The sequence below is a fragment of the Dendropsophus ebraccatus genome, chromosome 3, assembly GCF_027789765.1.
Source record: "Dendropsophus ebraccatus isolate aDenEbr1 chromosome 3, aDenEbr1.pat, whole genome shotgun sequence".
Lineage (NCBI taxonomy): Eukaryota > Metazoa > Chordata > Amphibia > Anura > Hylidae > Dendropsophus > Dendropsophus ebraccatus.
The window spans coordinates 98,824,943-98,849,743 of NC_091456.1; the positions used below are offsets into that span (position 1 = coordinate 98,824,943).

A 24,801-nucleotide genomic window follows, 5' to 3' on the forward strand; every position below is an offset into this window, starting at 1 on the left:
GCATTATCTTCATTCAAAATATATGAGGGTACATTAGTACCTATGCAGCTTGTTATGGATGCAAAAATATCTCGACCCCTTATCTCGGAAGGGGAAGGGGGGGGGATATTTTATTGAAATTTGGCCAGTTTATTCTGGACCAAAACTGCAGAGATGTCACGAAATTTCAGCCCTCTACAGCTTTTCGAAAAAAAGTTATTGCAATTTTTAGCCGGATGAAGGTTAAGAGACACTGAAGAATTCTTGGACATTGTGCACACCATGGATTGCATGATGGACATAAGTCTGTACACAAATATCCCCTGTGATAAAGCAATCGAGGTGGTAAGAGAACATCTATCTCATGATGCTACCCTCAGAAACGCCAAAATTGCGTTTTTACTGTCTTTGACCGATATGGTTCTTAAGAACAACTATTTCAGATTTAGGGATGCCTATTCTTGCAGCTACAGGGGACCTTGATGGGGTCCCCTGTGGCTCCAAGTGTAGCTAACCTGTTCATGGCCAATTTTGAGATGACACATGTATGGACAAGTGAGTACATTAAAAATTTGTCCAGATACGTGGATGATGTGTGGCTGGCGTGGACTGGAAATAAAGCTCAGTTGGTGAAAGTTGTCACACGCCCCAAACCTTCAAAGAGCTAGGAGGATTTGTAATACCAATGAGGAATATGAAATTAGTTAGGAAGTTTGAGGCAAGAGGGTATGAAGGGAAAGTATTGGAAGAGGTAGGTGACAGAGTAGGGAGATTAACACATGATGATTTGACACAGAAAGTAGATAAAAATGAGGAGGGTCCCCTATTTATCTCCACGTACGATCGAAATGCCGATTCAATACAAAGAACCGTTAAAAAACATTGGAGAATGCTAAAACATGAACCCAAGTTTCGTACATTGTTCCATAGGATGCCTAGATTTGTCTATAGATGTGGGAAGACATTAGCCAATCAACTGGTACGTACAGATGAGAAAAAAAAAAAAACTAAATAGAGAAACTTTGAGAGCAAGTAAGAATGGGACATTTAGGGGGTACCATCGTGTGTGGTTTTCTTGCAACTTCAAAGGTGTAGTGTATTGCATGAAATGCCCTTGCGGGTTATGCTATGTAGGGCACACATCGAGAAGAGTAAAAGTTCGTTTAGGGGGACATAAATGTGCCATCAGAAAGGCTCTACAAAAACGACAGGTAAAAGATAGTGGAGAGATTGTGGGGGGAAGACCTAATGTGAGTGAACTGAGATGGTTAATTTTGGAAGAGGTGGAAGGGGTTAACGAGTCGGACATGCAAATGAGTCTTCTGAGAAAGGAAGTATACTGGATTCAACGGCTGGACACAAATAAACCTCATGGGTTAAATGAACTCTGTAATTTTAATGTGTTTTTGTGATAAACTTGTAATACAACTAAATATATTTGATGGATCATATAAATGATGTTGAAACAATACTTTGTTGTTAATGTAATATTTACATTTATATATTGTAATATTGGAAGCATCGCGAGACTTCCTAAATATATGTATTGGTGATTGGATACACGTAGTCATGGTTGACAAAGAGATTGGGTTCTCGAAATGTCACGGACCAGCAGTGTCGACTGACTCTGATCACCTTCGGCTGGATGTCCCATGAGAAGCTCGGCTGAGCGATAAAGAGACTGTGCCGCCTTATGAACGTATTGTCTGAATAGTGCACCTGTGGTGAATATATGAAAAGAATTTTTGTATTGTTTCTATTGGAAAGTAAAGCAGCAATTCATGCAACTTCTGGTATTATGTGATTTATTGGACTGTATTTGGGATTAACAAGCTCCCCTTATACTAGAGTGAGGATCAGCACGAGGCAGTTTTTCTTGTGTGTTGTATCAGAAATCTATATACCTTTCGGACATCAGTGGATTTGAAAGGAAAAGATTTTCACTGGACAACCCCTTTAATATAGTAGTACAGGTTAGTAAAGATTAGCCTACAATTTTACAACTCTGATAACGTGTGCATATGCGCCTGCAAGGAATAACCATTCAGAGCAGAGAATAGAAAGAAATGGGTAAATGGCAGATGCACATATTTTCTTACTTCTTGCGACCTAGCTGCAGACAGCATCCTAGTAACTGTGACACACTTGTATCATGAGAACAGACGAAAGGAAATCCTGTTCAGAGACAATTTGTAAGGACATAAGTTATTTAAAACACCATTTCTGAGAAGACTGCTGTAGTCACATTTACTAGAATCATCTTGGGCACATTTACTTTCCACTTGCGATAACCTCTTAGGCATCACTTTTGCTCATAAAGTTTTCTTACATAGGATCTACTTACGGCTTTACGGACCTCGATAAATGGTTATATCAATTAGTGTGTGTGTGTAACTAATGAATACATTTAGGGTCAATGGTTATGACCAAATGCAAAACTAATCAGCGGCCTTGATTGTCTTACTCCACCCTAGGAATTACCTGCGTTAACAGCAGGAAGCAGAAACCGCTTTTACACGCATCAAAATACGTCAATATCAGCGCTGTATATTTCCCCCTGTTGCTTAGGAAACAATTATTTGTTCTATTTTTACTATTCTTCCTGTAGCCCTTATAAAAACCAGGCCCATAGCTCTTGGAAACATGTATTATTACACCAAAACAAGGATTTTATTTCCACATAAATGGAGCTAGACAATAGTGGCTCTATGTGTGCTGTAACTAGGAAGGCTTTACAAGGACACTTTCATGCATAAACAATACACTATGAAGAGATAAGTTAACTAAACCTTTGTACTTAATTAAAACAAAACAAAAACACAGGGTTATAGCTGTAAAACAGCCATTTAAAAATCAAGGCTGTTAAAGCTTACACGTTAGAGATAAGGTGTCCAAACCTACAAATTTTGGTGAAACCAGTAAACCGTTTAAGGTAAGTAATTTTTTTTTTCTTTCAAATCAACTGGTGCCAGAGATTTGTAATTTACTACTTCTATTTTAAAAAATTTCATCATCCAGTACTTATCAGCTGCTGTATGTACTGCAGGAACTGGCGTATTCTCTCAAGTTTGACAAAGTGCTCTCTGCTGCCATCTCTGTCCATGTCAGGAACTGTCCAGAGCAGCAGCAAATCCCCATAGAAAACCTTTCCTGCTCTCCAGACTGGAAAGAATACACCACACCACTTCCTGCAGGACATGTACAAGAACTAGAAGACTGGAGATTTTTAAATAGAAGTAAATTACAAATCTATATAACTTTCTGGCAGCAGTTGATTTAAAAAAAAAAAAAAAAAAAAAAAAATTTGTGAACTAAACCTTTTAATATGTATCAGGGCCTTTCAACTTTCTCAACAGAACAGAATGGCTGTTTAAGCAATTAACCAATAAAGAAATTAACCCCTTAACGATGTCATTCCGCCGTTAAGGAGATGCAGAGAGTGCTCCCAGGGCCGTTCCTCTCTGCAGCGCGCGGCACCCGCCTGTTTTGTACAGCCAGGGACCACACGCATTAGCCGCCACGGCCGGCTAATTAGCTAGTTAGATGCAGCTGTCAAAGCTGAGCGCTCCATCTAACTAACATTACAGCCTCATCCCTGGTGTCTAGTGGGGGAGATTAAACCCCCCCGCGCTGCGATCGCGGAGGGTGATCCCTTCTTCCTACCCAAGCCAGGCCTCAGCGTCTGTATGACACTGATCCTGGCTTGGCAATAGATTGCTTAGGGCTGCTGCAGCCAGAAGCGATCTAACACTGATCTCTGATCAGTGTATTGTAAATACACTGCAGTGATCTCTATGAGAGACCACTGCAGTAATAATAAAAGTCCCCCAGGGGGACTAAAAGTTTGTTAAAAAAAAGTAAAAGGTTTTTCATTAATAAGAAATCCTCTCACCTAATTAAAGTCTAAATCACCCCCCTTTCCATATTTTATAAATAAAAACATATATATTTGGTAGCGTGCATAATTGCCTGAACTATTAAATTATCACATTCCTGATCTCGCATGGTAAACGGCCCAAGCATAAAAACCCGCCAAAAAGCAAAATTGATCATTTTTGGTCGCATCAAATCCAGAAAAATTGTAATATAAAGAGATCAAAAAGTCGCATATGCACAATCAAGGTACCGGTAGAAAGAACACATCATGGCGCAAAAAAAATAACACCCCAGACATCCCCATAGACCAAAGGATAAAAGCGCTGTAAGCATGGGAATAGAGCAATTTTGAAGGAACATAAATTAAAAATGGTTTGAATTTTTTACAAGCCATACAATAAAATAAAAGTTATACATGTTACATATCGTTGTATTTGTAACGACTTGAGGAACATATATAACAAGTCAGTTTTACCCCAGGGCAAACGGCGTAAAAACAAATACCCCCCAAATAAAAAAAGTGTTTTTTTTTTTCAATTTCACCACACATTTATTTTTTTTTCCAGTTTTGCAGTGTACTTTATGAAAGAATACAGCCTGTCATTGCAAAGTACAATTAGTCACAAATTCATAAAGAAGAAACAGGAGGTATGTCATAACTCACCAGACACACATAATTTCAAAAATATCAAAACAATCTTTATTCATATAGTTGTACATACAAAAAACAACCCTAGACCGACCCAAAATTAAAAAAAACAAACAAAAACAACCCCCCCCCCCACAAATATCAATGAGGAACCCCTAAACAATACATTGGATGCCTACCTTCCCACACTAAGCTCTCTATGCCTGACCAAACACTCTATCCAATAAATATATGTGATATACAAGCCCAGAAATACAAATGGCATTATATCAGTGTCAGTGCATAAACCAACAATGTGCAAATACAATGAAAAAAATAAATAACCGTATGTCAAAGTAAAAAAAACTAGGCCAGGATATACAAAAAGATATCACCAAATACAGTGCGGTCAGCTGAGTGGGGTCCAAAGCACCCTACGTGTTACGCCCCGAACCCGGAGCTTCGTCAGTTCCGGGTTCGGGACGTAACTAGAGATGAGCGAACCTCGAGCATGCTCTAGTCCATCCGAACCTGAGCATTCAGCATTTGTTTAGCGGTTGCTGCCGAAGTTGGATAAAGCCCTAAGGCTATGTGGAAAAAATGGATATAGTCATTGGCTGTATCCATGTTTTCGAGACAACCTTAGAGCTTTATCCAAGTTCAGCAGCCCCAGCTAATCAAATGCCGATCGTTCAGGTTCGGATGGACTCGAACCCGGTTCGCTCAGCTCTAGCTATAAGCATGGTAATAGAGCAATTTTAAGGAATATTTAGTTTTTCGGAAAGGATTTAATTTTTTAAAAGTCATCAAATATAAAAGTTATACAAGTTACATATTGTTGTAATCATAACAACTTGAGGAACATAAACATGTCAGTTTTACCATAGGGTGCATGGCGTAAATACAACCCCCCCAACAAATAAATATTGCCTTTTATTTTCAGTTTCACCGCGCATATAAATTCGTAACGCGTAGGGTGCTTTGGACCCCACTCCGCTGACCGCACTCTATTTGGTGATATCTTTTTGTATATCCTGGTCTAATTTTTTTCACTTTGACATACGGTTATTTATTTTTATTCATTTATTTATTTTCATTGTGTTTGCACATTGTTGGTTTATGCACTGACACTTTGATATAATGCCATTTGTATTTCTGGGCTTGTATATCAAATATAATAATTGGATAGAGTGTTTGGTCAGGCATAGAGAGCTGAGTGTGGGGAGGTAGGGATCCCATGTATTGTTTAGGGGTCCATCCTGGATCTTTGTGGGGTTTTTAAGTGTTTTTAAAATTTTGGGTATGTGTAGTGTTGTTTTTTTTGTATGTACAACTATATGAATAAAGATTATGTTTTCATATTTTTGAAATTGTGTGTTTGTGAGTTATGACATACCTCAGTTTCTTTAATATGGATTTGTGGCGTGTGTAGTATGTCACACCGTGAGCACCAGTGATTTAGCTGTGCATTTTCCCTCTTTTGTAGCAAAGTACAATAAGTGGCGCAAAAAATAAGGGCTCATGTGGGTTTTTAGGTGAAAAAAAAAATGAAACTGCTATGGCCTTTTAAGCACAAGGAGTAAAAAAATCAACGCAAAAATCAAAATTGGTCCGTTCTTTAAAGGGTTAAACAGAATCTGTCTATAATAATAATCTATAATAGTTTTTAGGTAAAGGAGAAACGTTACCTTTGATATATCCATCTGTGCTCCCAGAATGTAGAAACTTGCTTTTATTCTATAGAATAAAGAGTTAAAGAGGCTTTTCCAAGCTCCTGAGTTCTTCCCCTCTTAGAGGTGGTCTGGGGTGGGGGCTTACACAGACATTTATGTGACAGATTTTTGAAGCCAAAGCCAGGAACAGACTATAAACAGAGAACAGGTCATAAAGGAAAGACTGAGATTTCTACTCTTCTTAAATCCATTCCTGGCTATGGCTTCAAAAATCCTTCAGATAAATCTCTGTGTAAACACACCATTACAGCTTACTGTACTCCAAGAGCTCATGAAAGCATTGACTATTCATCCTATAGAATAAAAGCAGGTTTCTACATTCTGGAGGAACAGACAGATACAGGAAAAGTTCCATGTGTCTCCTTGAACTAACAGCAATTTAACAGTGTCAGCAGTTTGGAACATGAATTATTATTTAATTCACCAAAGACTGTGTGACTATTACAAAAATAGAGGATACTGACCCCCCCCCCCCCCCCCGACACCCCCCAATTTCAGCAGGATTGTGTTTTTAATAATGAAATATACAGCCAAATACCTTTATTTGGGTCCTAGGTGTCTTTCTTTTGCTAAAGTTAGCACAGTAAAAGTATAGTGTAGTATTTTGTATTATTTTTCCAGTTTTAAGCAAGGGAAACAACTGCAGTTTGAAATGTAAATGTGTTGATTATTACTGTCAAAGAGGAAGTTCACAAAAGAAAAGAAAAAAAAATCTGGACATTTTAGAAAACCTCCAAGATGATATGCAAGAACAAAAGATTATAAAAGCTTTTCACCAAGCCGTTCATCCTAAAAGTACGGCTGACATTGGGCTGGATTAGCTGCAGAACAACTATTAACCCCTTAGCGTCCCATGACGTATCTGATAGGTCATGGTTACGCACGCGCGGGTGGGGGGGGGGGCGTGGATTTCAGAGAGGGGTCCTGCCGGGACCCCGCTCTGAACAGCACCGCTCTTGGCTGTTATGTACAGCCAGGGAGTGCCTCTATTAGCCAGCACAGGTCCCGTTGCCGTGCCGGCTAATTAAGCATCTAAATGCAGCTATCAAACCTGACAGCTGCATTTAGATGCTTTGCTCCTCACTTCCCTGGTGTCTAGTGGGACGGATCTTCTGGCCGGGCTGGGACTCAGCGTCGCAATGACGCTGATCCCGGCTCGGCAAAACATTGCACTGGCCTGCAGCAGGCCAGAGCAATGTATGACCGACCTTATTGATCATTGCTGTGTGTATATACACAGCATTGATCTCTATGAGAGATCAGTGCTGTGTATATACAAGTCCCCCAGGGGGACTTCCAGATAATGTAAAAATAATGTAAAAAAAAAAAAGTAAAAATGTTTTTTTTATTAATAAAAAGCCCCCTCCCCAATTAAAAGTCCAAATCACCCCCCTTTTCCCATTTAGTAAATATAAATAAACATGTTTGCTATCGCCGCACGCATAATCGCCTGAACTATTAAATCACATTCGTGATCTCGCACGGTAAACGGAGTCAGTGCAAAAAAATTCCAAAGTGCAGAATTGCGCATTTTTGGTCACATCAAATCCAGAAAAAATTTAATAAAAAAACTGATCAAAAAGTGACATATGAGCAATCAAGGCACCTATAGAAAGAAATCATCATGGCGCAAAAAAAAAAAAAAAAAGACACCTCAAACAGCCCCATAGACCAAAGGATAACAGCGCTATAAGCATGGGACTGGAGCGATTTTAAGGAACATATTTTTGTTAACAATGGTTTGAATTTTTTAAAAGCCATCACATAAAATAAAAGTTATACATGTTACATATGGTTGTTATATATGTTCCTCAAGTCGTTATGATTACAAGACAAATTTACCCCCGGGTTGAACGGCGTAAACACAAAACTCCCTGAAATGAAAACAAATTCCTTTTTTTTTTCAATATGACAGCGCAAATTATTTTTTTCTGGTTTCGCAGCATATTTTAAGGGAAAATAAAGTGTCATTGCAAAGTACAATTGGTGTCGCAAACAATAAGGGCTTGGCCTTTTAAACATAAAGTGGAAAAAGAAAAAGCGCAAAAACTAAAATTGGCTTTGACCTTAAAGGGTTAAAGGGCTTTTGTGGGGAAATCTAAAATTGTCTCATGGTCTCTCTGTGCCTCTGTGCATTAAAACAATAACAGGGGCCATACTTACCCACCTGGTTTCCGATGATGTTGCGCTGTAATAGGCTGAGTGGGGAGCGGGAAGTCATAGGAAACCGGCAGAATGGGAACACAGCTGGGACCGGAAGATCTGACTGTCTACAGAGCAAGGAGGGGTGGGAGCAAGTATGGTCTTGGTTATTGTTTTAATGTACGAGGAAGCAGTACAGACAGTTTTACATTTCCCAGCAAACCCCCTTTAAATAGCCATTTGTTTTTTTATGGTCAGTAAGGTAAAACTCAGCAAGTCACAGAATTAAAACAGGACTGTACATGTCATGGTGAATAAAACCACTGCTGTATACAGTATATTCAGATTTTTTTTTTTTACATTACTGTAAAAAAGGAAATTCAAATATAAATCTTTAGAAAGATCTGCAAGACAAATACACCAAATCACAGATTTTGAGGCGGATTTCTCAGCAAATACAGTGGTGCCTTGGATTACGGCATAATTCGTTCCAGGACCACGCTTGTAATCCACTCTTAAACCAAAGCAAATTTTCCCCATAAGAAATCATAGAAATGCAGACAATTGGTTGCACACCCCAAAAATAATGATTTATTATTCTGAATGATGTGTTAAACAGATGAAACAAACATTCAGAAACAGCAGAATATGTGATATTATAAATTACTGTACAGTAATGGAGAGGATGGGAGACAAGAGATTACAGACTGCAGGGAACATGAAGGAATGAGCAGGGCAGATGTGGGCACATACATGCAGCACTCTCTGTCCACGGAGAGTGGTGTTACAGCTATAAGAGATGACCTCTCCAGTCCTGTCCCCTGATGCAAGCCCCAGCCTGAAGTGGATCTGCTATGATTTGGAAGGCGAGGGAGACTTCCTGGGTCAGAGTACAGTGCTGTAGACCCCGCTATGCAGACCATGCCCTTCCTCCACTCGCGCTCCCACCCACTACAGGGAGCTCTTAAGCCAAACCAATGAAAAACTGAGCTCTTAAACCAAAATGCTCTTAAACCAAGTTACTCTTAAACCAAGTTGCCACTGTACCCTATTCTCTGTTCTTCTGGCTTCAGCAATAACGTGTAAATTTGTAAAATGTTTCCCATATGCATGGATGCATAGTACTTTTATACATTTATTTAATGTGTATAGGGCGCTTTAAAGGGGTTGTCCAGTGTGGGGGCACTTTTTTGGGGGGACGGGGGAGGAGGTGGCTGAAATAAAAGACGTCCACTCACCTCCCCGGTTCCAGCGGAGTGTCACTCATTGCGGCGCTCCGGTGCCCGGCTGCTTCCGGGTGTCTGACGACGCCCGAGACGCTACGTCTCAGGGCCGCTCAACCACTCAGTGAAGGAGGCGGGATCAGAGCGGACTTCACACGGATCCCGCCTCCTTCACTGAGTGGCTGAGCGGCCCTGAGACGTAGCGTCTCGGGCGGCGTCAGACACCCGGAAGCGTCCGGGAACCGGGGACCGGAGCTCTGCGATGAGTGAGCCGCCGCTGGAACCGGGGAGGTGAGTGGACGTCTTTTATTTCTGTGAAATCACGGAACGTCTGACTACCCCAATAGAGCAATGGGCTGCAAAATTGTCCGTGCGCACGGACAACTTCCCGGAACGTGTGAATGCAGCCTAAGAGAAACAGATCACTGATCTCAGGGAGATAACACTGCCGGCTGCTGGTTAAAGCGCTCAATGCAGCAAAATCCTTGTTGCATTGCTCCCTTGTAGCTCTTCAATAAATGCAAAGACCTACATAATTTTGTTTTTCCCTTGGCTAGGCAACTTTGTTTGCAGTCCAAATAGGGCTTTGTTTTTATTTTGTACGTAAAAATAGTCAAACATGTAAATGAATTTCTCCCAAAGTTAGAATAAAGTCCCTGCTTACTTCTTGTTTTCCCCAATTGGTTAAAGGATACCTATCGCTTTAAAATACTGTCACTATTACATGTCAGATGTTCTGAACAGTGGGGATATCTAGGTACCAAAGCTCCAACTAATTGCTTCACGAAGAGACAGATATGCTATCTCTCTTCATTTTTTCTGCTCAGTACTGCTTGTAGAATTGTATATGGATTTAATGAAAGTCTTTGGGACTTTTTCTGCAAATCCATTTATCCAACTCCACCAAAACTTCTGACAGGTCAAATGTGTGTTTTTTTGTTTTGTTTTTTAAGTGACAGGTACCCTTTAAGGACCGGGGCAATTTAGATTTTTGCGATTTTGTTTTTTCCTCCTTGTGCATAAAAGGCCATAGCAGTTGCATTTTTTCACTTAGAAACCCACATAAGCCCTTATTTTTTGCGCCACTAATTGTACTTTGCAATGACAGGCTGAATTTTTGCATAAAGTACACTGCAAAAGCAGGAAAAAATCCAATGTGTGGTGAAATTGAAAAAAACCCCCACATTTTGTGTTGTTAGTGGATATGTGTTTTTACACCGTTCGTCCTGGGGTAAAACTGACTTGTTATATATGTTCCACAAGTCGTTACGATTAAAACGATATGTAACATGTATAACTTTTCTTGTATCTGATGGCCTGTAAAAAATTAAAACCATTGTTTACAAATATACGTTCCTTAAAATCGCTCCATTCCCAGGCTTATAGCGCTTTTATCCTTTGGTCTATGGGGCTGTGTCAGGTGTCATTTTTTGCGCCATGACATGTTCTTTCTATCGGTACCTTGATTGCCCATATACCACTTTTTGATCGCTTTTTATTAACATTTTTCTGGATTTGATGCGACCAAAAATGCACAATTTTGCACTTTGGGATTTTTTAGCGCTTACGCAGTTTACCGTACGAGATCAGGAATGTGATTAATTAATAGAGCGGGCGATTACGCACGCGGCGATAGCACACATGTTTATTTATTTACTTTTATTAATAACCTGGGAAAAGGGGGGTGATTCAGACTTTTATTAGGGGAGGGGGCTTTTTATTAATAATGACACTTTTTTTTACTTTTACACTTATACTAGAAGCCCCCCTAGGGGACTTCTAGTATAAGTGTATTGATCTCTCATAGAGATCTCTTCAGCATAGATATGAGCATAGCATGAGATAGGCAAGCGTTTATTTCCGGCTGCTGCAGCTGGAAGTAAACGAGTGCCGAGCCGGGGACGGCGCCATCTTGGAGCGGTCCCCGGCCGGCTTCAGAAACGGAGATCGCTCCTCCGGGACAACGTCCCGGAGGAGCGATCTCCCCACTAGACACCAGGGATGGAGCTGCAAACAGCAATCGGATGCAGCTGTCAACTTTGACAGCTGCATCCGATTACTGTATTAGCGGGCACGGCGATCGGACCGTGCCCGCTAATACCTGCGGTCCCGGGCTACAAGCGGCACCCAGGACCGCCGCGGTTCAGAGCGCGGCCGGCGCGCGGCCCCGCTCTGAACGTCCTTACCGACCGCAGGCCGTAAATATACGCCCACGGTCGTTAAGGGGTTAATGGAAATCTGTCAGCACCCAGGCCCTGCCCAAGGTGCTGAGAGTGTGCTCTACCTGGCAGTCCCCTTGTAAGCATGTTACCTTTTGGTTGTCGGTCCGTGGAATAGATTATGTACAATCTTGGGTCTCCTACTGTAATGAAAAGTCAGAGTTGTGGCTCAATGCTTGTGCCACACTCTGACATGCCTCACTACTCCTCCCTCTCTTTCATGAATAATCTCTGTTGCATGACCTCCTGCTAACTTGCGCTGTCAGCCAGTGTCTTTGAGTGTTGATTTCACTCATAATCTGCCCACAGAGGACTGATCTGCAATCAGATATAGTTGAATCTCCAAGCCTAATTATGTTGGAGCTGTAGTCTAGGGGTAGATCACCTGTCTAGAGACCAGCAACAAGTTTTTTTTTTCCTGGGTTCAATTCCCCTGATGGAAATAAAAATAGAATTAGTTCTTACCAGTAATTTGGTTTCTAGGAATCCTCCATGACAGCACCACAGGAGGTTGACACCATGCTCTACAGAGACAGGAAAAGTAAACAAAAGGGGTTAAAAAGCCCCCTACCCCCATGTCAGGCAGCATAGTATTATAAATAACCATAACACAGAGCAGGAGAAAAGGGAGGGTATAGCCATGCTGTCATGGAGGATTCCTAGAAACTGAATTACTGGAAAGAACTCATTCTATTTTCCCTAGTCACCTTCCATAACAGCACCACAGGAGAAGTACCAAATTACCACTTCTAGGGTGGGACCACAGCATGTAGAACTTTCCTCATAAAGGAGAGATCCTTCACCAACAGGCATCTAAATCAGTGCTTCTCAATTCCAGTCCTCAGGCCTCACCAACAGGTCATGTTTTGTGGATTTTCTTAGTATTTAACAGGTGATATAATTATACTCAGTGCATCAGATATTATCACAGGTGATCTTTGTATGGGATATCCTCAAAACATGACCTGTTGCTGAGGCCTGAGGACTGGAATTGAGAAGCACTGATCTAAATGATAGGGCTTTGTGAAGGACCAGGTAGCAGCTTTGCATATCTGCTCGATGGTAGCGTTGGCCCTTTCAACACAGGAGGATTGCCCTTGGCTTTCTTAATCCAGTTAGCAACAGTGTTTTTTTGAGAACTTTCTCCCTTTATTCTTTCCTTGAAACCACACCAAAAGGTTCTGATCTTTCTCAAACTCTAAGAAACTTCTAAGCATTTAAAAACACATCTTGCATTTAAAGAATTAAATTCTTCCTCTTTAGCATTTGCTGCTTGGCAAAAGGAAGGGAAAATAATGTCCTGGGTTATCCCATCTACTGGAAGCTGGAATATCTACTCACTCAGCGACCTGTCTCCTGGTGACAGATACGAGGGACAGAGGGACAATAAGTGAGCTACTGCTCAGAGGCAAATTTTCTGTGTCATCTGCTGAAGGGCTCCTAACTTTACAGAGCCCTGATGTCGAATCAATGTCCCTATCATAGTATAACTGGCTTGCATCAGATGTTGAGATATTTTCAGGGTTTCCCAGACCGCACGGAGCTCCCCATAGTTTGAGGAACGATGCTCTAGGCCCAGAGGCCCTAGAATACCTGCTGGACAACACAGGATCCCCAGCCTCTTTTGCTTACATCAATCTTCACTGGGAATACTGGAAACTGGTGCCACAATATGCACCTCTTCAGTTTCTCTTCCAACCACAAAGCAAGAGAGCTTTTTACCTTCAAGGGAAGGCTTATTCTCTGTCCAATGTCAGAGTACAAGGGCACCTCTCTCCCTCCTTGCTCGGCGCCATCCCATCTCCCTCTCTCCCAGTGTGAGCCTGGTCATCAGCAGCACGGGGAGAGAGAGAGATGCAAGTGGGAGGAATTTGTCTAGCTTTCTTATAGCATTAAAAACTAAGTTTTGGCCGGAGTTGTCCTCTAAACAAAGAAATTTCTGTTATTGCCTTGTTCTGAGGAGGGGAAGACATTTGCTGGGACGAGTCCAGAAGAATTCCCAAGGAAACCTGAGTGGATGGTTGAAAGACTTCTCTGTGTTGACAATCCACCCCAGGCTGTGGAGGAGCTGGCAGACCGAAGTGACGTCCAATCTTAGCAGAAAATCTAACAAGAAAATCGTCCAGATAAGGAATTACATTTGTGTCTCCTACCTGAAGATGGGCCACCACTTCTGCCTTAAGCTTCGTGAAAAACCCTTGCCAATGAGAGGGATGGTAGACTTCACTGACTATCTTGGCTCTAGGTTGATCATTTTCTTGCTGGTTTAATGAACTGGAAGCACCTTCCTCTTCTTTGTTTCCAGTCCTGCGAACATCTTGTCCCGTATGGATTTGGTCCAACATCTTGGATATCCATGGTGGTTCTGATGGCTTGTAACAACTCATCCATAACAGAAGAAAAAAAAAAAATAATACTTCTTATCTTCCTCTTTGACTGAAGCAGATGGAAGTTCCCCTTCTTCCATTTCCTCCATAATGCAACCTCCCTTGGAGTCTTCATCCTTAATAATAGGTCTTAAGCGCTTGGAGTGGCTGTAGTGGGAGACGGTTAAGGCTCTTACTAGATTATGATTGAATCTCCTGGCAAATCATCATTCTTATGTCTTCCATAAGGGATAGTTGCTTCCTCTAACAGTTTGGCCAGGCATAGTTGACAGACCAGTTTCTTATGGTCAGAAGAGATCCTGAAGTTAAAGAGCAGGCATCTCAGATGATTATTTCTCCTTAGGTCTAGCTGACCAGGTCTCTTTCTCTCAGGTCTAGCTGACCAGGTCTCTTTCTCTCCTTAGACTAAATAGGAAAAAAATGAAGAAATACACTCAAAGGAGTAAACAATAGGAATACCACTGGAACGGTAAACTTACTGGGCCAGGATAAGCAGGTGGCAGATTCATTTCCTGGCATATTCACAATTCTGCAGTGCAACAGCTTAAACACACCTCACAGGACCTCAGACGAGGGTCTTTAAATATTATAGCACCAGATCCAACCTGCCCCTATCCAGCACAAAGGGAGGAGCAACCATCCTGCACAAACCCTTGCACCTAACATCATTTGTGGTGCAGTGGTCCACCAGGAACTCTTGATGTTTATTGGTGGAAGCAGACTCTGATCTTTTAATTTGTGGTAAAATTCCACTGGCGTTCACTGGGTCTCCATACATAAGCAAACAACTTCAAGCGTCCGAGTCCTGCTGAAAGTAGGCCCCTCATCGTATGTGGTGCATCATCGTGCACTGTTGGCAGCGGGACGCAGATCCACAGTACAGTTGCTGGCCCCGGATCCAGCCACACAGGAGCTGAAGCCAGCAAACAACTGAAGGGGTGTCACTGAACGGCCGCTGTCAGTGAAGTTCACACCAGCCGATACAGCAGTACTGGACGGATAAACTTCACTTCTTTTAGAATGTGCCTGCATTGCAAATCACCACTGCAGACAATGTAAAGGGCGGCCAGAGCCGCACTTTACATTTGTCTGCACTGTCAGTTTTGTACGCCCGCTTTTCAAAGATTAGCGTCCGCACAAAACTGACATGATCGTTTCCTATGTGGCCGCATGGAATCCTGGCCACAGAGTGTATATACCCAGGCCAGGATCCCAGAGGACACAATGTTATTTTAATTTTCAATAAATAGTGTCCGGTGTTGCAACTTGCAATTTACGCTATGAACAGCCAAATACTGTGCTGGATCCTACAAGCCTAAATTCAGAAAGAGAAATAGCAACCCACAGGTGCAAGATCTTATTGTATACACTCCCCCCAGGAGTATATATACACACACATACACAATAAAAACCTGCTCTGTCGATATTGAAAAATTAGAAAAAACTATTTGATCAAACAGAGTGTACACGTTAAGGTGTCCTCAGAGATATGGTCCCTACTCTAGCATTTTTACACTAGCAATGGCCTCTCTTGGGCTTAAAAAGCCTACAACTGGGCAGATAGGAGCCAAATGATCTCATTCTATAGCTCCCTTGGGTCATGGGTGGAGTGCAAGCCAAGCCACTGCATGTGGCTAAAGTACAGACAAAAATACAAAAAGTATAACAGCAACCCTCAGGTGCAAGATCTTACCATATATTCTACCCCCCCCCCCCCCCCCCCCCGGTGTACACACAATACAAACCTGCTTTGTAGATATTGAAAAATGAGGATCTTAGCAAACTATTTGATCAAACAGAGTGTACCATGTCACTACGTTAAGTTGTCCCCAGAGACACGGTCACTACTCAAGCATGTTCAGCACAAGAGAGGCCATTGCTAGGATGAAAATGCCTGGGGAATAGAGATGAGAGAACTGCGTTCGGGTCGATCTGAACCCGAACGTTCAGTATTTGATTAGCTGGGGCTGCTGAACTTGGATAAAGCTCTAAGTTGTCTGGAAAACATGGATACAGCCAATGACTATATCCATGTTTTCCACATAGCCTTAGGGCTTTAGCCAAGTTCAGCAGTCACCGCTAATCAAATGCTGAAAGTTCGGGTTCGAGCATGCTCGAGGTTCGCTCATCTCTACTGGCGGACCATGTCTCTGAGGACACCTTAATTTGGTGACACGGTACACTCTGATCAAATAGTTTGCTAAGATCCTAATTTTTCGATATCTACAAAGCAGGTTTTTATTGTGTGTACACCGGGGGAATATATGCCAGGGCAGTGGAGTCGGATCTAGTTTTGGCAGAAGTCGGAATTGGTATCGGAAAAAACGTACCGACTCCAGCTTTTAAAAAAAGACAAAAAAAAAAAACTAACAATTGAATTTTTATATAAATTATATAGGTTTTGCTCATCAATATTATTTATGGGCAACATTCTAATAGGACACTGGCCCTATTAGATAAGGGTGGGCGGGGAGAGTTTGGTGGTCACTATTTGGCAGTTTGTTTCTGAGCTGGAACAGTTCATTGTGTGTGTGTGTGTGGGGGGGGGGTTATATACGGTAAGATTTTGCACCTGTGGGTTGCTGTTGCACTTTCTGTAGTTTTGTCTGTACTTTAGCCACATGCAGTGTGTCACCTGCAGTGTGAACAGAGGCATAGAGGTGCTGCCATTTTTTCTTTTTTTTCTGTTGAATGTGGGGGGTGTGGCTACCTCCTGTTGGCTTGCACTCCACCCATGTCCCAAGGGAGCTATAAAAAGAGATCATTTGGTTCCTATCTGCCCAGTTGTAGGCTTGTCCAGCCCAAGAGATGCTATTGCTAGTGTGAACATGCTGGAGTAGGGACCATGTCTCTGAGGAGAACTGAACATGGTACACTCCATTTAATCAAATAGTTTGCTAAGATCCTAATTTTTTTTTTTTTTTTTAATACCCACAAAGCAGGTTTTTAATCGGGTGTACTCTGGGGGGAGTATATACGGTAAGATCTTGCATCTGTGGGTTGCTTTTGCACTTTCTGTATTTTTGGCTGCACTTTAGCAGCATGCAACCTGCAGTGTGAACAGAGGCATTGAGGTGCTGCCATTTTTTCCTATTGGATCCTGCAAGCCTCCCCCCCCCCTCCCTTTTCCCAGCATGAAACCAGGAGCAAGGTAAAGGGACCAGGTTGGGCAAAATCCCCTCCAGCTTTGCTGGACCACAGGAAGAGGGAAGCGACCGGGCCTGATAGGGGAGGGGAGGAGAGGAGGAGGCAAGAGAACCTTTATCAATCCCAGCCCAGGCAACATTCTTCAGGCTGCACAGAGACCTAGGCCTTCCTACAGGGACAGGAAAAACACTGCTGCCTGACATGGGGAGGGGCTTTTCAACCTGTTTCTATTTTCTGTCCTTGTAGGGCGTGGCATCAGCCTCCTGTGGTGCTGACATGGAGGATGACTAGGGAAATAGTTTTTTTCCTTTTTTTTCTAATCTTTGTATTAAAACACTTGCCCACTGCTGTCATTACTAATGCACAGTAAACGCAGGACTGTATTTTTCACTGATTTTGCATCACATCACCCCAGTACATATTCCATATTAGCTGATAATGTAGCAGGGCTGATCCGCAGGTTGGTGAGTAGGCTGTGCATGAGTGGGATGGAGTCGGAGCAGTAATCTTTTTTGGAGGGTTGTTTAGTTAGTGGACAGGAGGAAGTTGGCATCTGATTACTGTCATGAAGGGGAGGGGGGGCCCTAGCAGGAGGAAACAGGAGCCCAGAGATAATTCAGATGACGTCTCCTGGGGGCCAAGTTACCAAGTCAATAGACAGCTAACCTGGGAAAGGGGATTGTTTAGAATATTGCTTTTGTTACCTGGATAACCTCTTTAACGAACGATACAAAGATTATTCATTCAGCCTGGACAGCCATGTAAAAGGGCCTTAGTTGTTGTTACAAAGTAATATTAAAGGGTTGCTTTTCCTGAGGGACGTGTAAAATGGAAAAAGACCTGGGTAGGCTGGAGTTAAAGGACAACTCCGATCAAAAGTATTTTTTAATATGTTATTGAAAAGTTAGACAAATTCCTAATGTACATTATGGGAAATGCACACATAAAGGCTATTTCCCTTAATTTTGTAGATCATGGAGTATTGAAATTCTCTCAAAATTTGTGACGTCACAAATCAGTTGTAATTCCTATGGAGTGTCCAGCAGGGGGCGCACTATATATAGAATTCAATGAGTACCATTGACTTCTATATATAGTGCGCCCCTGCTGGACACTCTAGGGAATCAATGGCTGTCTATGTAAAACATCTGTCTGCACACATATACACTGTACTACTCCCCCATCATCTTCTCATAGTATGAGCAGATGATGGGAAGTAGTACTAGGGCCATCCCTATCATCAATCCGGCCCGCCCCCGCTGCCGCCACATATGCTGTGTACTACTCCCCCATCATCTGCTTATAATATGAGCAGATGGGGAAGTAGTACCAGGGCTATCCCCATCACCGCCGCCTCACCTGCCACTGCAGTTCAACTGATCCTGGAGCAGCATTCCGGAGCTCCGGATCACTATTCCCGCCGCGGCCTACTTCTTCCCTTAGACCTGGGCCTCAATTACAGCAGCGGACCCGCCTGGACCCCCTGCGCCGCCGCTAATGCCTTCTCCTGCTTTCACTCAATGGATACCTCCACAGGCAACAGCCCCTGCATTTCCGCGCCAGAGCTACAGCCTGCGGAGGTATGCATTGAGTGACAGCAGGGGCAGGCATCAGCGGCGGCGCAGGGGGTCTGGGCGGGTCCGCTGCTGTAATTGAGGTACCGGTCTAAAAGAAGAAGTAGGCCGCGGCGGGAATAGTCATCCGGAGCGCTGCCCCAGGATCAGGTGAACTGCAGTGGCAGGCTCGGCGGCATCGGCGGTGATGGGGATAGCCCTGGCATTACTTCCCCATCATCTGCTCATACTATGAGCAGATGATGGGGGAGTAGTACAGAGCATATGTGGCGGCAGTGGGGGGGGGGGGGGCCAGATTGGTGATGGCCCTGGTACTACTCCCCCATCATCTGCTCATACACACAGTGTATGTGTGTGCAGACAGACGTTTTACATATAGACAGCCATTGATTCCATAGAGTGTCCAGCAGGGGCGCACTATATATGGAAGTCAATGGTACTCATTGCATTCTATACATAGTGCGCCCCCAGCTGGACACTCCATAGGAATTACAACTGATTCGTGACGACACAAATTTTGAGAGAATTTCAACACTCCATAATCTACTAAATTAAGGGAAATAGCAGTATATGTGCATTTCCCATAATTGATGTACATTAGGAATTTGTCTAACTTTCCATAAGTAATAACATATTAAAAAATACTTTTGGCCAAACTTCTCTTTTAAGGAAGCTTAATGCAAATAATGTTTAACTGCTGTATGAATTTAAAAAAAAAAAAAAAAAAAAAAAAAAAGTCACTATTTTCTTATGAAATTAAGACTCTAGCAAAAAAACAAAACACAACAGTCTCCACTAACGGATACCATGTTAGCCTGAGGGTGACAGATACGGAATGGCATCTTTCAGGCATCCATTTCCCAGATATGTCATGAGCTTTTTAATAGTTTTATATGTTATGTTTCCATAGGATTCTATAGAAGATAGATTCTATGCTGACTGGCCATTCTATGCTGACTGGCCATTTCCAGAGGCAGCAGCACGTCATCAGATGTTTTTAGAAACACAGACAGAAAGCGGCGCAGAACGGGCAGTCTTGGAACGGCAGAGCAGGACAGTTAAGTATAAATTACTGACATGTCCTCTGCAGCATCAGCAGCAAGGCTATGTATGATTTTTTTTCCTAGACAACCCCTTTAAAAGTTAATAATTTGCTTATAATCAATTAAAATAAAGTCATGTGTAACAATATCCTGAAATGAAACTTCAAAAAGTGTGTTGGCACATACAACAATCTGCTACTTACTAATGAAGAAACATTCCAGAGAACTACAAAATTTAGCTTTATTCACTTTTACTTCCACTGGAAAAACCACCTGTGCCATTTAAAGGTCTTGTCCTTTCTGGACAAAGCCATTTGCTTAAATGTCCCTATATTGAAGTAATCTCCAGGCAATGCAGTAGAATATGCCATGCAACATATGATCACACTATTTTAGATCAAAAAGTCCATCAATGTGCCCCAAAATAGGCTATATGGCCAGGGACTGTCCAATCAGGGACCACATATTGACACAACACTTGTCATATAATCACAAATAAATGATGGTATGTATATTATATCTGAATCATACCTGGAATCCTTTTTTATTGAAGTAAGCATTTCTTCCAGAGCCCCAACAAACTGCAAAAAACAAGAATAAGTGGGACAAGTTAACTAGCTTACATTATTTAGCAGATCTCATCTCTATGATTCTCTGTTGAACAATCCTTCTATACATGCCAGGTTCACACTTGGGTTGGCAATTTTTTTTCTACAGTAGAACTGTAGAATGCCAGGTTCACACTTGGGTTGGCAAGGAGAAGGAAGTTGTGTGTATGGGAGACTCTGAATATGTAGCTGAAGAGGGATGTTCAGATGGAAGAAGAGTTTGAAGAAATTACTTCCAGGATTCAAGAAAAAAAAATGCACTTCAAAATTAATTTTGAAAAAGATTGGACCATGAGGTTGAAACGTGGCACAACGGGTAAATAAAGCACAAATTTATTTCGGAGTGTTGTCTTCATTGTTTTTTTGGCCTTATTTGTAAAAGGCCTGTAGTGGAATTCACCCCTGCACCATCTACAATATGATGCTGGGAACAGGGAAAACGTATGAATATGATGACAGAGTCTTCATTACAGCACCGCAGCATACAGAATATTCAGTTTCCCCGCTCCCAGCATCATATTGGAGATGTTACTCTGTGTGTGTGTGTGTGTGTGTGTGTGTGTGTGTGTGTGTGTGTGTGTGTGTGTATGTATGTATGTATGTATGTATATGTGGGGATTCACGGAACATGGAAAAAAGGCCTTTCTTGGATTCTGGAGAAGACTTGAGGCTGGGTACCTGGAGGCTGTGCCCCTAATAAAGATACAAGGCACAGTGCTGTTCAGCATTAGATTTTGTGATTAGTTCCAGGATAAATGCTGTGGTACGGAGGGGGTAAAGTGCGCAGGTGGTGAGGTGCAACGTGAGAGATGTGGGGGTGGCAACAGGGAATGGAGAAGGGAGTTTAAGATGTGAAACAGTTGCCTAAGGTTGTGAGACAGAGAAGATAGAGGAGGTGTAGTGGGGCGTTTGTAACGTGTTATTTAGTAAATAAAAGTCAAAGTTATACAACTTTGTAATGTGTGTTATTTAAGTGAATGGCCCCCCTTCCCTGTGTTCCCCCCACCCCCTCCGCCACGTCATCAGCTGCTCAGCCACGATTGGCTGAGCATAACAGAAATAACACACATTACAAAGTTGTATAACTTTGTAATGTGTGTTATTTAGTGAATAAAAGTTAAACGCCGCACTACCCCTTTAAGTAATTCTGTTTTGCAGAGGTAAGTGCAGGCCTGAAATTACGGAGTGCTTGCTTCTATGTCTGGAAGTCTTCCTTGGAGTGGATTTTCTTCCATTGCTGCACTGCAGCCCTGGAAGCTTTTGATTTGTACAGTTCGGCTGCATTCACACGTTCCGTACAGAACACGGACGTGGAATGCCTGTAACTCTCCCCCCCCCCCCCCTCTCCCTGGGCAGCAGCTGTGATAAGATGCTGAGAGCAGGGGAACTGTGCAGATATGAGCCACGATGTAATGACAGAGCCGTGTGGCTGACTTATTACAGCACGGCGCATACCTGTACAAGGATAAGAAAGACTCTGGACTGAGAAGGCAGTTGAAGAGTACAGATCATCAGGAGGTTATGGTCAGAGCTGTGATCAACTGGTGTCCGAAAGTTAAATATTTTTAATTTACTTCTATTAAAAAATCTCAAGTCTTCCTCTACTTATTAACCCCTTAGGGACCAAGCCTATTTGAGCCTTAAAGGGAACCATTCACCCCGTGGCCCCCGGCAGAAACTGACATACAGTGACAAAGGTCAATATACTTACCACATCGCTCCCGATCCCGTCCCAGATCCCGTTGTTGACACGGAGAAATCGCCGATTCTTCTTCTCCCGCCAATTATGGTAATGAGCTGAGAAGAGTCCAACATCCATAGGAAACGACGGAAGAGTCCAACTTATTCATGAGGTCCTCTTCTCGTCGCTGCCCATCCACGCCTCCTGGAACTTGATTGACGTCTTCAGTCTTCAGACGAATTCCCGCGCAGGCGCCGTTGCGATGGTCTCGTCACCTCTTCTGCGCCTGCGCGGTAAACAGGATACGTGTTCGAGCCAATCGGCGCACGCGCAGTAAACAGTGAAGCTGCGGAGCGGCTTCAATTGTGAACTGCGCATGCGGCGAAAACGACTGTCAAGGTGCCTGCGCGGGATCCGGCGAGAAGAAAGAAGACGAGGAGGAAGAGGACCCGGCGACAATCAAGTGTCGGAGGCGGCGAGAACGCTGGACTTCGGACCCGGCGGCGCTCATTACCATAATGGGCGGGAGAAGAAGAATCGTCGATTTCTCCGTGTCAACAACGGGATCCGGGACGGGACCGGGAGAGATGTGGTAAGTATATTGACCTTTATGTCACTGTATGTCAGTTTCTGCCAGGGGCCACGGGGTGAATGGTTCCCCAGGCTCATTTTTCAAAATCTGACCTGTCTCACTTTATGCGCTTACAGCTCAGTGATGCTTTAATCATATGCTAGCAATTCTGAGATTGTTTTTTTTGTAACATATGGTACTTTATATTAGTGGCAAAATTTGGCCACTATCTTTTGTGTTTTTTGTGAAAAACAAAAATATATCATGAAAAATTTGAAAAATTTGCACTTTACAAACTTTGAAATTCTCTGCTTCTAAAAAGGAGTTGTATCACATAAATTAGTTACTAAGTCACATTACCAACATGTCCTCTTTATTCTGGCCTAATTTCGTAAACATATTTTACTTTTCTTGGGTGTTACGGGGCTTAGAAATGTATCAGCAAATTATCAATTTTTCATGAAATTTCCAAAACTTATTTTTTTTTTAGGGGCCAGTTCTTTTTTTTATAAGTGTGTTTAGGAGGCTTGTATACTTGAAACCCCCATAAATGAGCCCATTTTGGAAACTACACACCCTAAGGAATTAATCTAGGGGTATAATGAGCATTTTATCCAGGGGCTGGAGGAAAGTATTCACAATTAGGCCGGACAAAAATGGAAAATAGAAATTTTCAAATATTATGTTCGTTCAGATTAAAGTATCTCATTTTCACAAGCAACAGGAGAGAAAAAGCACCCCAAAATTTGTAACGCAGGTCCTCCTGAGTACAATGGTACCCCATATGGGGGCGTAAACCACTGTTTAGGCACACAGCAGGGCTCAGAAGGGAAGGAGCGCCAATTAGCATTTTCAGTGCAGATTTTGCTGTACAAGTTTTCAGGCGCCAGGTGCGTTTGCAGTGCCCCTGTAGTGCCAGCAGAGTGAACCCCCCCATAAGTCACCCCATTTTGGAAAGTTAACCCCTCAAAGAATACGTCTTGGGGTGCAGTGAGCATTTTGACCCCACAGGTATTAGAGAAAAGTATTCAAAATTAGACAGTAAAAATGAAAAACTAGAATTTTTCCAATAATATGTATGTTTAGTTTGAAATTTCTCAATTTCACAAGTAACAGGAGAGAAAAGGCACCCCAAAATCTGTAAAGCAGGTTCTTCCGAGTAGAAAGGTACCCCATATGTGGGCATAAACCACTGTATGGGCACACAGCAGGGCTCAGAAGGGAAGGAGCGCCAATTAGCATTTTCAGTGCAGATTTTGCTGAACAAGTTTCCGAGCGCCAAGTGCGTTTGCAAAGCCCCTGTAGTGTCCGCAGAAGAGAAACCCCCCAAAAGTCAACCCATTTTGGAAAGTGCACCCCTCAATGAAGTCATCTTGGGGTGCAGTGAGCATTTTGACCCCACAGGTATTAGAGGAAAGGATTCAAAATTAAAAAGTAAAAATGAATTTTTTCAATAACATGTTTGTTTAGTTTGAAATTTCTCAATTTCACGAGAAACAGGAGAGAAAATGCACCGCAAAATTTGTAAAGCAGGTTCTTCTGAGTACAACAGTACCTCATGTGTGGGCATAAACCACTGTATGGGCACGCAGCAGGGCTCAGAAGGGAAGGAGAGTCATTTTGCTGGTGCAAAACCGCAGCTAGTATCGGTTATTAGAATAGCGCAGTTGCTAAAAAATTTCTTTTTAAATGAGATTACAGGTAATCTGGGGTAGTGACGGGCAACCTGGGAGTGTTTACTTGCTATCTGGGGTAATACGAGCAGTCTGTGGCAATCTGGGGTGTTTACCGGCTATCTGGGGGGTGTTTACCGGCTATCTCGGGTGGTTACGGGTAATCTGAGAGGTTACAGGTAAACTGGAGTGGTTATGAATAATCTGGGGTGGTTACAGGTAATCCGGGGCACTTGACTTTTTATCCCGTCACCAATGATTTTTGGTGACAGGGGACAAAAAGGGCCAGCAGCATTTGGAACAAGTGATCAATGGTA

The 24,801-nt window shown here is 42.6% G+C and overlaps 1 protein-coding gene across 4 annotated transcripts in view; it reads right to left on the minus strand.

The window, feature by feature from the left end:
- USE1 (unconventional SNARE in the ER 1) overlaps nucleotides 1-24,801 on the minus strand; it is an 85,509-nt gene that overhangs the window by 57,198 nt on the left and 3,510 nt on the right. For 2 of the 4 annotated variants that reach the window (XM_069964433.1, XM_069964434.1), the window contains exons 2-4: nucleotides 20,483-20,532; nucleotides 12,266-12,324; nucleotides 2,079-2,154 (exon numbers count right to left, since the gene is read on the minus strand). In XM_069964433.1, coding sequence (XP_069820534.1) covers nucleotides 2,079-2,154; nucleotides 12,266-12,324; nucleotides 20,483-20,532 — 185 coding nt within the window. The remainder of the gene's footprint in view (nucleotides 1-2,078; nucleotides 2,155-12,265; nucleotides 12,325-20,482; nucleotides 20,533-24,801) is intronic. The other 2 variants (XM_069964435.1, XM_069964436.1) reach the window with 1 other exon arrangement.